Here is a 15,398-nt window from a genome sequence, read left to right as displayed (position 1 = left end):
AGTCACCCCTCAGTCTCTGAAGCTCCAGGGAAAACAGCCCTAAACCTATTCAACCTTTCCCTATATCTCAAATCCTCCAACCCTGGCAACATCCTTGTAAATCTTTTCTGAACCCTTTCAAGCTTTACAGCATCTTTCCGATAGGAAGGAGACCAGAATTGCGTGCAATATTCCAACAGTGGCCTAACCAATGTCACTAGGTTTCGTAGGAAAGTAAGTCCTGAAGAGGGCATAAGGAGTCTGCAAAGCTTTGGACAGATTTGGACTGGGCAAAAAATTGGCAGATGGAGAATAATGCAAACTTGTCCAATTTGGCAGGAAAAATAGAAAAGAAATACACAACCTAAATGGAGAGCAATTGAATATCTCTGAGGTAATAAGGCATCTGAATATGCCTGTACAGTATATGAATCACAAAAAGTTGGTGTGTGGCACTGAAGTGATTTGGAAGGCAAATGAAATTTGGTCATCTATTGCAAGGTAAATGAATATGAAAGTAGGTAAAACTTAATACAGTTGTGGGGTCGTGTTCGAATAAAGTTTGGAATCGGTGAGTTGTTAAAATAGCCTCTTTTAATCAGCAATAACAGCACAAGTTCGGGTGGCAATAGAATCCTGAAATACAGTTCTTACAATGAGCCCCTTTATACACAGTTCTTACATATATTAAAATTCCATTACTATAGTGTTACATTTTTTTATCTCTAGTACACAAACGTTTGAAGAGCTTCTGTCCAGGAGGACAGGTGATTGGTTAAAACATGCAGTAAGTGCTGACTGCTACTTCTATTGGGATGTCTGTCTGGTCTGCTTGCATCCTTAGGAGATGTTAGTCCTTTTGTCTTTTAAGTTAGTAAATATTAGTAAAAATGCTAGGCATATATGCTCTAATAAGATAAAAATTGTGCCCCTACTTAATAAAAGAATAAAGGATATTAAACTGATTACTGCAGCTGGCTTGTGAGATTTATTTACAATTTGCTGGTATGAGTTTCGTTCATTCATGCAATTCCATGGAAGCACTGTTTTGTCAGTTAGTTTCTTAAAGGGATAATGGCCCAGTTAAAAGGTTCAAAATCACACAACACCAGGTTATAGTCCAACAGGTTTAATTGGAAGCACGCGAGCTTTTGGAGTGCCACTCCTTCATCATTTTGTGTGATTTTTAACTTTGTACACCCCAGTCCAACACCGGCATCTCCAAATCACAGTTAAAAGGTATTGAATAGGTACTTAATCTATTCAGGTCAAGGAGATGGTTGGTAAGGGCTGATTAATATTATAATATTTCATGAAGATTTGATGGGGATGGTATTGTTCTGTGTGCTACACTTATTCAGAGGTAAACATTGCTTGTAGCAAAGGCTGACTGGTGTGGAAATGCAGTACTGTATTGGATTTGAAAGGGATGTTTTTAAGTTTGGATAGTAAAATATATTACAGAACCGCGGTTTTGTGAATGAATAAATGAAAGTGTGACATAGCAAATAATGGGTTAGTAAAGGGCTGTGAATGAATGAATAGGAACCAATATTAATGGATATAAAGCGAGCTGACGAGTGAGTTAATAAAGATAACCTATAATGCAATATCTCACACAGTATACAGGACACCCAGGGCCTGTATCCACCTGAGTTCAGCTGAATGAACAATAGACTCATATAAAATTCTGAGTGGATGTGATTGAGTCTGAGAGGATGATTTCCCTTATGGAAGAGACTAGAACCAGATGACACAAGTTAACAGTAAAATGTTTCTTTTTAAATCCGAGAATGGGAGAATTGTTTTTAGGTTATAAGTTTGCTTGCTGAGCTGGTAGATTTGTTCTCCGACATTTTGTCACCATGCTAGATAACATCATCAGTGAGCCTCCAATGAAGCATTGGTGTTCTGTCCCACTTGCTATTTATATGTCTTGGTCTGTTGGGTGATATCACTTCCAGTTCAGTTTCTGAGAGGTTGGTAAATGGGCTCCATATTAATATGTTTGTTAATGGAGTTCCGGTTTGAACCACAACAAACTAAGACACATAAATAGCAAGCGGGACAGAACACCAATGCTTCATTGAAGGCTCACTGATGATGTTATCTAACATGGTGACGAAACATCTGAGAGCAAATCTATCACCTCAGCAAGCATACTTATCATCTGAGCTACAAATCTTCTCCAAAATTGCAATTTTAAAAAATCTGTCAGAGCATTGTTAATCTGTGGATTTATCTACCTCTGAGATGAATGGAGGTAGAGTCATTAAACATTTTTAGGGATGTGTTAGACAGCTTCTTAATGAACAAATTAGTTGAAGGTTCTTTCCATGCAGACAAGAAAGTTTGGTTGAGATGCTACAACCCACTGCAGTAGCGTACCGTAAATTGAGCCCAGTATTGCCAAAGACATACCAAATGTTAAAGTTTCTTTTAAACATGTACATTATCCCAATTTACCTGACTTTCAGACCAAGGTTGTTTAAAATAATGGACCAGGTATTTGTATTAACAAGCTGAGTCAACTGCCTTTTTGTCATTTATGTAAATTATTTGAATGTGAACATAGAAGTACGGGAGAAAGTTTGCAGGTGACACCAAAATTAGAGGGGTAGTGGCCAATGAAGAAGGTTACCTGAGAGTACAATGGTATCTTGATCAGCTGGGACAGTGGTCCGAGAAGTAGCAGATGGGGTTTAATTTAAATGAATTTTGAAAAACGAATCCGGGTAGGACTCGTACATTTAATGGTAAGGTTCTGGGGAATGTTGCTGAACAAAAAAGCCTTGGAGAGCAGGTTCATAGTTCCTTGGAAATGGAGTCGTTTGTAAATAGAATAGTGAAGAAGGCATTTGGTATGCTTGCCTTGATTGGTAAGTGCATTGAATATAGGAGTTGGGAGGGCATGTGGCAGATGTACAGGACATTGATTAGGCCACTATTGGAATACTGCATGGAATTCTCATCTCCCCGCTATACGAAGGATGTTATGAAACTTGAAATGGTTCAAAAAAGATTTACAAGGATGTGACCAGGGTTGGAGGGTTTAAGCTATGGGAGGAGGCTGAACAGGCTGGGGCTATTTTTCCTGGAATGGCAGAGGCTGAGGGGTGATCTTATAGCGGTTTATTAAAATCATGAGGGGCATAGATAGGGATAGGGGAGTCCAAACTAGAAGGCAAAGGTTTAAGGTGAGGGGGAAAAGATATAGTTGAGACCTAAGAGGCAACATTTTCATGCAGAGGGTGGTGCATGTACAGAATTAACTGCCTGGGAATGTGATGGGGACTGGTACAATTAAAACATTTTAAAAGGCATCTGGGTGGACATATGAGTAGGAAGGGTTTAGAGGAATGTGGGCCAAATGCTGGCAAATGAGGCTAAATATAATTTAAGATATTTGGTTGGCATGGACGAATTGGACCAAAGGGTCTGTTTCCATCCTGTGTATTTCTGTGACTCTCTAACAAAGTTGAAGATCCTAGATACTTACTGAAAGAATATAACCACAGGGTTCCATTGTTTAGAACCAAGAAACTAAACTTTACTGTGCAAAGTTGGAAAGTAAAACAATCTGCAATATATTTATAACTTACACTCTAACTTTTAAAGCTAACATGAAATAAATCTGAGTTAACAGGCAATTTATGGTTGAACATCTCACAGATTTTAAATGGATAATGCTGTTGAGACAGATTCCACAAAGCTATGACATTTATGACACTGCGAGTCTCAAAGTCTAATTAAAATGCTTTCTCTTTTGCAATGGATTTTGATTATTTCACTTTTGAAGATCCAACTTTGGAAACTCCTTCACAGACTCTCTGACTCCGATACCCTCAACAGCTGGTCTCACCTTTGTAGTTCAATTTCTTCTCCTAAAACTCAGTTCTTCAGTAGTTTTGAGACCATTCCCAAGCATCTAATTACTGACATAATTTAATCTTTTATCAAATAGTTGGCTTCATTGAGCTGTCACCGAATTTCTCCAAGCTAAAAATCTTTCTCAGTTGCATTAAGCAAATACTGTTAGTGGGCTTCCTTTACCCCACTCAGCTGCACTGAACTGTTCTGCAACTACTCCCTTGGACCTCTTTAGAGCCTTAACTGTCTGATGTCACTTCTTTTGTATTAGTATTCCCTCTACTCCAAACTGCAATTAACACCTTCTTGCAAATACAAAGATAAATTGTAACCAGAGAACCTTTTAAAGCTATACCCATCTCCATAATGCTTGGCCAGCTCTGATCAATGTTTGCCTGACCTTTAAGTTAAATCTCCCTCATTTACAATATCTTCCTTGATCTGAAGATGTAAGTTAGTTTTACTATCTTTGAGTTCACAGAATATTTTTAATTAATGCAGTTTTAAGCCCAAAACAAATAATCCTTCTGAACTGTCATTACTGAAAGCAGTATAGACATGATGGCTCAAACCTTCTGAGGAGTGGTGATCAGTGTTGGATTGCTATTCGGTACCTAATTTTGGACATTAGGATCCAACTTCACATTTCTCATCAGCACTTCCAAATTCAGAAATGTGGAGCTATCTGAATTCAAAATGGTGCCTTATACTGCAGCAAAGATGAGGAAGTCAAACCATGCCCCTTTCTTTATTTACAGCAGTAGATGACGTATTTTGTTAAATTGTTATAATTAGTTGTCTTCTACAATTATTAATTATCCCATGAATGGTATTTCCTCATGTAGTATGAAGACCCATCTAACCACAGTTCCCACGCCCCCATCAATAGTTTTAAAAGACATTTGAAGTTGAGGAACCTATAGGATCATGGAAAAAATCCGAATATGGGACCAAACAAGACAGCACCTTTAAAGAACCATCTTGTATGATGAGCTGAACAGCCTTGTTCTGCACTATAAATGTCAGTTATTCTATATGTTCAATAACATGACTATATGTGTGTGGGATATGTATATAACATGCACAACTAAGATTTAATAAAAATGAAAAATCAATCTCAGCAAGATCAACATATGTGTTCTTCCTTCCCCAATACATTATTTGAGAGTCATTTAGCTTAGATGATGATTGTGTGATTCATAATATAGAAAAGGACAGATTGATTCATGTTCCAGCTGAAGTGGACTTTCTGCTCTGTCCAGTTATAAAATCATGACACAAACATGGTTCAAGAACGATAGAGGATACTATCTGGGTAAAACATTGTCAAATTTACTACTCCAAATCATCCCAGCCAAGTCAGTAATAATGCCAACCCCAGAACTAGGCTCCCTCTGCTGAGTGGATATGAACTTGTACAATGCACCCAAAGCATCACATTTTCATGAATTGTCTTGCCATGAACAATATCTGATACCTTTTTGTTTTAATTTATATTTGTGTTTTTTAACTAGTTAAAACTTGAGACAGTTAAAAGAGAAGGAACTCCTGCAAATGGATTGAATGTCAAGCTAAAAAGAGCAAAAACTAGAATGTCCCTTTTCTCATTAATGCACTTCTGAGAGTCATGAAACATTACATTACCTACCTTTGCTGTATTTAGGTGCATCATCACTTGGATAAAATGATTCTTTGGGCATGACGTTTATTGATTAAGTTTTTGATCAAAAGTGTACAGTGACCCAATTGGTATTGAAACGTTCTGCTTACCCCCCCCCCCCCCCCCCCCCCCCCCCCCCCCCCCCCCCCCACCAAAAAAAACCTTTATTTCAAAAATTAGACTCAAAGTAGCTTTCAGCATACGTAATTGTACATTTAGTCATCAAAGAAGCCGACATTGTCTGCAGCACACTTGACAAAGGAAGTGTTTAATTCAAAATTTTATTGCTTTGCTAAAAATCCAAATGCTTTAACATCAAGTTTGTATTCTGCCTTGAGAGAAAAAGGCACCTGAGACTTTCAAGAATTACACATGCATCTGAAACAATTTGAAACAAATTTTGTTTCTGATTTGCAGCATCTGCAGTTCTTTTGGTTTTTATATATGAATTTGACTTTATTTTCATTCCCTCCTCCCAGTATGCCTGTGATATCGAAGCTGAAGTGGTAGGAAAACCAGCAAAAATGTTTTTCCTGTCTGCCGTATCTGACATGAGCTTAGAGCCAGATCAGGTAAGAGCTAGTCTTTCATGCCTGACACCTGCGCTGTTATCTGATGAATAAAAATACCTTGTTTGAATTGTTTTATTGTCATTTGGTTCATTTGATTTTTCAAATGGCTTCAAATTTTCCTTCCAGGAATTGTTAGTTAAAGTTTATTTTGAATGAATTGTCAATGTAACAGAATTATTCCAGAGTTTATAGCAAGCGACAAAATGACTAAATGTTTTGTGTTTATGAAAGATAATAAATATAGAGTAAGCAGACATTGCCTTCTGATAACTTGTGGCAGAGAAAAAAATTGTATTATCCTTTTATATTAATTTTAAGTACTTTTTTTAAAACAGTATGAATTATGAATCCAAAATCATAGATCTGTACAGCAGCTTTGCTTTAACCGCACGTAGCATTGGACTCTAGAGGATGGTGTGCAATTGTGATTTGAATTTAAATTCTCGTGTGACCAGGCATCCTGAATTGAAGCTTAATTAACTGATTTATAACTTGAAATTCATAACTTCCATTTTATTTTCTGCACAAAAGTTGTTCTTTTCACCTTGCAAATATAGTAACTCTCTACAAATATTTAGTCTCATTTCCAGTTTATGAATAGAATCATATGGACAAGAACCTCAGCTAGAGGCTGATAGTGATTGAGAATGATCGTGCTGTTGAGTTAAAAATCAGATATTAATATTTAATAACCTTCCATCCAGTACTCAGTGGCTAACTGTTCAGAGGAGTTTATTTCTTAGCAGTAATGAATTGGAATTTATTTTCTACTATGTGGCAACCTTCTCTCTAGAAAGATGGTTTGTGCTGTAGTGGTCAACTCTGGGTTGGCAACCACATCAGGAGCTCACTCTGCATTTACTACAAGGAAGACTGCAAAGGTGCGTGATTTGCTGGCCTGTGTTTTTGTCTGAGCACTTTTCTCAGCCAGCTGAGCTTTTCATTCCTGTTTGCATCGTCCAGGGCCCTCTGAGACGTATGGCTTGCAATGGTCACGACGCCGCTGACTGTCTGCCAGGGTCGGTGTCCTTTTAACAGAGATATGGACACCTCGAAGGACGTGACCCAGCATTCAGTTCATTGTACAGAAGGAGTTTGGGTATATGATTATCACCCATCTGGTACATGTAGCTGAGTTGCCAGCACAGGCACATTAAATTAGTAATGAGTGTATGGTATCACCATACTTCAGAACTTCTGAGCTGGTGCCCTTCATAGAATCTCTACAGTGTGAAAACAGGCTCTTCGGCCCAACAAGTCCACACAACCCTCTGAAGAGCAACCTACCCTACCCTATTATCCTATATTTACCCCTGACCAATGCACCTAACCCACCCTGAACGCTGTGGGAAATTTTTAGCATGGCCAGTTCACCTAACCTGCACATCTTTTGGATTGGAGGAAACCCATGCAGGAACAGGGAGAATGTGCAAACTCCACAGAGACAGTCGCCTGAGGCTGGAATCGAACCCGCATCCCTAGCGCTGTGAGGCAGCAATGCTAGCCACTGAGTCACCGTGACCCTGTCCTGCTGTGAGCTGCTGAGCATACTTTTGAGACAGCAAAGGGGAAAATTATTCAGCCTTTTCTCCTGCCTAACATAGGGTGTCTGGTTCTCACAATCATAGGAACAGAAGTTCACAAGGCTGTCAGGTTGCTGTTGTTCCACACCCTGGAGTTCAGCTTGGGCATAACAGCTGAAGGTTTTGCAATGTGGGTGTTTCTCCAGCAGCAAGTGATATATCTTTGGTGCTTGTGGCAACTGGTATATGAAGCTATCACTATCCTCTAACATCACTTTGTCACGTTGATGCATGGCTGTATGGCAACATCCTAGACCCTGGGCATTTGTCTTCCTGATGCTGATGGTCAAACCAGATTCTTTATGGATGTCAGAAATTATGTCAATTTGGTACTGCAGCTGTTCCTCAGAATAGACAATCCACGTGCAATCCTTGGTATAGAACAACTTCCTAATGATGAGTCATTACACCTTTCTCAGATGCAAGACCAAGGAGAGAAATTGTGCATCTTGCCACTTTTCCTGTTTCCAGGTCTCTTCTTCTCCCAACACATTTATCCCTCCTTGATATTTTAACATTCAATGATTGCCACCAAGTGCATTCATGATACACTATGTATCCTATAAAATGCAATAATGCAACCAATAGCACAAGGCCTTTCAGTCCAACAAACCTGCATCAGTTCTTTTGAACCCATATCCATCATAATATCAGGGTGGGAGTGCATTCCAAAGTCTAACCATTATTGGTGTAAAAGACTTTTCCTTATGTAACCTCTGGGTCTGTTGTCAACTAACTTAAGTTAAATCTGGATCATTTGATTGCAACTGTTTTTTATGTATTCCAGCTAACTATTCATAACTTTATACACCTGCATCAAATTCCTTCAGGTTTCTTGGCTGTAGGAAGAGCAACCCAAGATTCTCTGTAATCTCTCATCCTTGAAGCCATTCTAGAAAATATCTACTGAGCCCTTTCCAAAGCATTCATATGCTCTGAATTAGGAGCTATAAATCACAGTTGGGTGGAACAGCATTGCTCAGGTTCAACTACACTTCGGTGCCTCTATTTATAAAACCTACTGAAAGCTCAGATTTCAATATGATACATTGTTACAACCACAGCTTTGTCAGACAATTACATATAACTTGGATGTTCATGTCATAAAACCAGCTCTGCTTCTTTGAACCTGACCTTATGCAATATCATCCATTAGGCCTGAACCCCACAAGTACCAAAATCAATAATTTCATGTAAAAATCAGCATATATCGAGCTCAGTGATATATTCTATTGCAACTCGTGGTTTCATTTCCAAGTCTAAAAATAGCAAATCCTGCAGTAAAATTGCACCAACTAATTCACCTGCAGTAATGTTCTATTGGGGTCCATGCTTTAATTGAGAACATACACTTTGCATTGAGTGGTAAACATTTTCTCATCTTAAGAAATGCCACACTTACAGATGCCCTGTATTGAGTATCTAGTAGGAAAGCAAAATACTGAAGGTGCTAGAAATGTGAAATGTAAATAGAAAATGCTGGAAATACTCAGCAGGCCGGGGAACATCTGTAGATAGAGAAACAAAGTCAGTCATTTAGGACCATGATTAGCATTATTTCAGGCAAAGAATCACTGACTTCAATTTCTCTTAGCGTAGACGCCAAATGTACTTGTCAGCAAAATTCACCCCTTTTGCCAGGTGTCCAGAAAGTAATCAGACTTTTGTCAATCTCTCATTCCTCTTCAGCACAAAACACAGCAGAGACTGCCAGAGATCTAGTTTGACATTGGCACAACATAAAACATACATTTTTCTCAAAGATTTAAGCCTGAAGAAAATATAAGCAATTTACTGAGCCATAAGCTGGTGAATTTTAAAAATGAGTAATGGGTAGATGCATCCTCTTTATTTGAGCTGCTTGTGGGCTTTGTGTATTGTAGAGTGACCGGCCATTGATTGGAGCTATATTGGGACTGCTGCTCTGAGAGGTGGTTAATTTGGGTGTCTTGTTCAGGACCCCTGTCAAATCAGCGACAATGGCCAGAGTTTCTGATTTGGAGATGCCGGTGTTGGATTTGGGTGTACAAAGTTAAAAATCGCACAACATCAGATTATAGTCCAACAGGTTTAATCGAAAGCACACTAGCTTTCGGAGCGACACTCCTTCATCAGGTGATAGTGGAGGGCTCAATCATAACACAGAATTTATAGCAAAAATTTACAGTGTGATGTAACTGAGATTATACATTGAAAAATTGGTTGTCTGTTAAGCCTTTCATCTGTTAGAATACAGTGATAGTTTCACTTCTTTCATGTGTAAATCACAAAACCTTTTTTTTAAAGTTGTGTTCTCGGGTTAACTGTTAACAATGGTGATAGCTAGACAATATGTTAAAGGTGTTGGCCCCCTGTGTTCTCTATCTATGCCATGATGTTTAGATTGATTCTAATCCAAAAAGTGAGATAACAGAGTTTTTCAAAAATTGCATGAATTTGTGTTCAGAGTTCTACATGAATGCATGCAGTTTTTGAGCAAAGTACAATGTAACTCTGCAAGTACAAATTCACCCCACAAAATATGTGTGCATGTGGGTCTTTGTGTGTGTGTGTCTGGGGTGGGGGTTGTGAGTGTGAGAAAGTGTGTGTGTGTGTAGTGAGTGCAGAGTGTCTTAAGTCTGTGAGGGGGTGCATGTGAGAGAGTGTGTGTGTGTGTGTGTAGGAATATCTGTCTGTGTGTGTGTGTGTGTGTGTGTGTGTGTGTGTGTGTAGTGCAATGGTGATCACCTGTGATGTGACATGAACCCAAGGTCCTGGTTGAGGCCCTCCCTATGGGTACCGAACTTAGCTATCAGCCTCTGCTCGCCACTTTTCTCTGCTGCCTGTCCCAAAGTCCACCTTGAAGGATGGTCACCTGAAGGTCCAAGGCTGAATGTCCTGGACCACTCAGAGTTTCTGAGTAAGCCTAAGCTCATGGTATCTATTGCTTGTGTAGAAGGGCAGTGCTGCGAGTAAGACAAAAGCTGCAGGTTGAGCCCAGGCCTGTGGACGGTAAGTGAATTCATTCACCACACCCAGCACATGAGGTAGCCACTTAAGAGAGGGTCTAGTGCCTAAGCCCAGCTCTCCTAAAGATATGGGCCATCGGGATTATCTGCAGTCCCCTCTCCCGGGCTCTGCTCCTGTGGGTAAGGCTGTACTGCTTCCTGTTAATTCTGGTATTTAAGTAGACACCCTCTGTAGTTGATCTGAAGACATTTCACAGCAGCAAACAGAAGAATACACTAAACAGTGTTACTGTCAGATGCAGCACAGTTTGAGCCCACGATGAACCAATAGCTTCTGATGTTGCTCAAGGTCATTGCTGTCCTTAATTGTTATATTGTGATGGAACAAGAAGATCACATTGAGCTCTTCAATGGGAAGCCAGTCTTCTCCAACAGCTTAAATAGACCATTTTTGCTCACATGGCCAAATGTCTTGGCGAGATTGGTGAAGACTGTGTCTAATGTCTCTTTTCCCCTACATTTCTCTTGGATTGAGAAGATTGTGGCCAATTGTCGATCCTTTCTAAAATTGCTCAGGCTTTGGAGAAACATTTCAGCTGAGTTCTGAAATCTGGTAAGAGCACCACAGACAAATACCTTCCCCACACTGCTCAGCAGGGAGATGCGATGACAGTTGTTACAATTACAGCAGTTACCCTTGTTCACATATAAGGAAAAAGTCTCTACATCTCACACATCCTCATACAGAGTCCCCTCCCTTCAACAGAGACAGGGAGGTTTGTGCAGATGCTACAGGAGTGTCAGATTCCTGTGTTTGAGTTCAGGCAGTGTGGAGCTTTGCCCATATCTTTGCTAAGGTACTTTACGACGGGTTCAATATCCAGTTCTCCTGTGACCGATAGGTGTCACATTTCTATGAGCTTCCATTGTGACTATGTTCTCCCTAGAGTGCAACTCAGGATAGCGTTCAGCCCAACTCTCCAACTATTGCAGTCTTTGATGATCTCCTTTCCTTTGATTTCAGTGGATCCATTTGCCTTGTGAATGGATCTCTTTGATCCTCTCACATCTGTATTCTGAGTCACCAGATGTCTGGATATTTTGGCAAAGTTGTAAACAATAGTCATTGATACACTGCCTACCATTCTGTTGGATTTTACTTTGAGTGGGTTTAAGTAAGCTGGAACAGTCTGAAGTTTGCAACTCTATCTCAGAGTCAGACTGTGTCGGGGAATCAGAAGTTCAAATTTCCCAGTGAATTCCCTTGGATTTAATGTGTCAGCATTTCTTCTGGAGTCTTGACATAAGTTAAATAACCAATCCACGAATATCTGGAAACCATACTGCTTGAGCCACTGTTTCAGTATTATGACCCTACCTTCAGAACTGGGAACCATTAGATACGTTAAGAAAGTGAAAGGGCAAGAGGGTGGCAAAAGAAGCTCTGTGACAGGGTGGAAGGCAGGAGAGATTAAACGACAAAAAAAAGCATGGGGCAAGGCCAAAGGTAGAGCAGTGGAAATGATAAAGATCTGTTCAGAGGCAGTCTGGATGGCAGGATCCTGAATAATTAACCATCCAACTGTGAAAAAAGGAAACAAAGAGAGAAAAAGGAAAAAAAAACATCAAAAGCAAACTGATTTGATCTGAGGTTACACTATAAAATTGTTGAACTCTGAACTCTGTTGAGTCCATAAGGCTTTGGATTTCCAGTTGAAAGATGAGGTGTTGTTCCTTTAGCATGGATTGAAATTCATTTAAATATTGCAGGAAGCGGAAAACAGGAAGTAGAGTGCAAGTAAAGGGAGAATTTAAATGACACATGATTAAAAGCTTGGGTCCACACTTTCAAACTGAGCAGCCATTTTCTGCAAAGCAGTAACGCACTCTGCATTTGGTCTCCTGTATGTAGTGGAGATCACAATACGAGAAATGAATACAATCATCTAAACTGAAAGATGAACTAGTAAATCAATGTTACACCTGGTAAGAGTGTTGAGGGCTTTGAATAGTGAGAAGAATGAAGATGAAAGCGCAGAGGGATGTCTTAGGAAGGGGATAGAGTGCTGTGAGTGACTGAGGAGTCAAACTGGGTATCCAATCTCTGGGGAATGCTGCAAGTAAAAGAGGAAATGTGTTTTGAGGGTGATATGCCAGTTATGGGCAGAGATCAGTGATTCCTTCAGTTTTCAACCAAACATAAAGTCTATTCTTTTTTAAATATTTTTAAAGTTTAACTGTCTAATTAATATTACTGGTGGAAAATGACTGGAAGTAGCCTGTATCCCATCACTCAGACACTATTTGTTTACACATGCATAGTTCTTAATGTGAGTCCAGCTTCCTCAGAATCAGCTCTGAGTGAACAAGATGGCACTCCTGTTTATGTCTGTCTGCCAAGGCCCCCTGATTGGATCAGTTTAACAGCCCCAATTAGGGAACTCATATTCTGAGGTCTATTTGGCTGCCTTGTTATAGTCATGACAGTGTCGTCTTTGTGAAGATGACTGTTACAGTATGAATTATTGGCAGAGAGTTCAAATACAGAGGTTCACACTAGATTTTCCATTGGTTCCCTGACTTAATGCCAAGCTACTTCCCAATTAATAGCAGATCGGGAGCAAATAAACTCCTATTATTAAAAGTGAAAGTCAAACCCAGCCTCACTCTTTGGAAACCACATTTCACAATATGTTATTACTTGAGCTATTTGCAGCATTCAGTGTTTGAACACAAATGTTTCTGCTCCTTCAGTCCACCATTAGTTGTTATATATCCCAATTGCTACCTGAAGCACCCCAGTGACTGGACATAATGCACTGTCATTGCGTGGAGGTGTCTGATTGCTTTATCTTCAGTTTTCCAATGGTGTGGGTTTTGCAAGTGTCTGTGTATTTTAACAGTAGGTTATGAGAGTTGAAAGTTTTTTTTTAATGTGACAGAGCTAAAAATATACAAACATCCCAGGGCTCACTAATCTATGGGTGAGAATGAGGTTTGCAAGCTGTGTGACCTCAGAGCACTGGTTCTTGCCAATGGATGCTGGTGTAAACCTGGTTGACCAGCGGTGAATTTAAAGCAAGATCATTTGGAACCTCTGTAAAGTGTGATCAGGTGACTTTGTCATCCACCACAGACCCAACAACCCCAAGAGGGTTGAATGGCCTCCTTCCAAACTGAAAACACCTCCTACTGTGATACCACGTTAAGACAGTAATTCCAACAATTATTATTTCTGTAGGCTTTATTAATAATAATGGGTGGGGATTTCCCTGCCAGCCATGGTATGAGTAATGGTGAGAAAGATGGGAAAATATGGAGCAAATGAAAAAATCAGGATCTTAATGACAAGAAATGTTTTTGCTATTTTCCTCTCGAGCTTTAAATGGAGGTATAAGAATCCCAGTATTGAGCAGCAACTGTCTGACTTTCATTCATTTATACCTCATTAAAGCCCCAACATCACTTCCGACTCTCCTCTCCTTCCCTGAGAAACTAAATGGTGCAAATTTCCTGACACATGAATTTGAGTGGGTACCCGCTAGCTGCAGCCATGATAACACTTGTCTGAGTCTTCATCCAATTGCTTCTTCATAATAATGCCCCTGCATGCTCCAGGGCCCCACTCCTCCTTTGAGGATAGTGTTCTGAAGAAGTGTCATATTGGACTCAAAATGCCAACTCTGTTTCTGTCTTTGCAGATGCTGCCAGACCTGCTGAGTTTCCCAGCGTCTGTGTTTGTTCCACTACCCTCCCTGACATTTGGTCCACATCAATCAGAATCAGTGGCTCACCACATCATCGTGCCTGCTCTTGGATCAACTCACACACCACTTCAGACCTTCGACATGTCACTACAGAGGAGAAAGTGAGGACTGCAGATGCTGGAGATCAGAGCTGAAAAATGTGTTGCAGGTCACCTGACCTGTGCTTTTCCAGCAACACATTTTTCATGTCACTACAGAACTCAGGGTCACCCAACACTTGCTTTTTCTGCCAGGTTGCTTTTTGCGCAGTCACATGTATGTCTAGGATGCATCTCATGGCTCTTAGCTTGGTTTCTCAGCACCCAGTCACTTTGCACTTATTTGGAGATTGCTAGCCTCTATCTACTTCACAGTATTTTCTCAGTAAATGTTCTCAGACTTTGACATACAGGCCTCTAGCTTCTATGTGGGCCACTTTGGTTTTTGTTTTGCACACAGGGTTTTTGGTGCTCCATTTGAGGCTACCAGTCTTTGCCTTGCAATGCCATTTAGCGCAGAGAGAAAGCCAGGTCAGTTGTCACAGTGGGGAGCACTACCATCAAAGAGTGAACATGTCACTGTCTGGCACTATGCATCAATGACTTCATACACACAGCATAAAGTGCAATAAACATAGTGCATATGCTTGAAGCAAATGGCCCATGTGTTAAAGTGAAAGGGGAGCAAACCTTAGTGAGTGATTGTGTAAAAAGTGCAGAGGGCAGGAAGGGTAAATAGTTAAGGAAGGTGAGGTAGGTGACAGCCATTGAGTAGACAGAATGCATGAAATAGTGAGTCTTGCAGTCAATAAGCCTTTGTGAGAGGTGTGTGCAGTGACAGTGTTAGAGTGAGTCATTGCTATTCGAGTGAGAGGCAACATAGAGAAGATGATGGCACTAACCCTTTTAGAGCCAAGAAAATTATTGACCTGCTCCCTGCACTGTTTGGCATTCTGCTTCACCAGAGACAGGGTCCTGTCCCAGGCTGCAATTTGGTGAGTTTGGTGGCATTGTATCGTGTGACTGATGGCAGGATAAAGG

General features: G+C 40.2%; 1 protein-coding gene across 1 annotated transcript in view; it reads left to right on the top strand.

Annotated features, from left to right (window-relative positions):
- Positions 1 to 15,398, top strand: part of lhpp (phospholysine phosphohistidine inorganic pyrophosphate phosphatase) — a 169,953-nt gene that overhangs the window by 56,718 nt on the left and 97,837 nt on the right. Inside the window, exon 5 of the mRNA XM_060842424.1 lies at positions 5,989 to 6,081. Within this exon, the coding sequence (XP_060698407.1) occupies positions 5,989 to 6,081 (93 nt within the window). The remainder of the gene's footprint in view (positions 1 to 5,988; positions 6,082 to 15,398) is intronic.

This window comes from Hemiscyllium ocellatum, chromosome 22, assembly GCF_020745735.1.
Source record: "Hemiscyllium ocellatum isolate sHemOce1 chromosome 22, sHemOce1.pat.X.cur, whole genome shotgun sequence".
Classification (NCBI taxonomy): Eukaryota; Metazoa; Chordata; class Chondrichthyes; order Orectolobiformes; family Hemiscylliidae; genus Hemiscyllium; species Hemiscyllium ocellatum.
The sequence above is the reverse complement of the archived record's forward strand: the minus strand, read 5'-3'. Positions and strand labels throughout refer to the sequence as shown.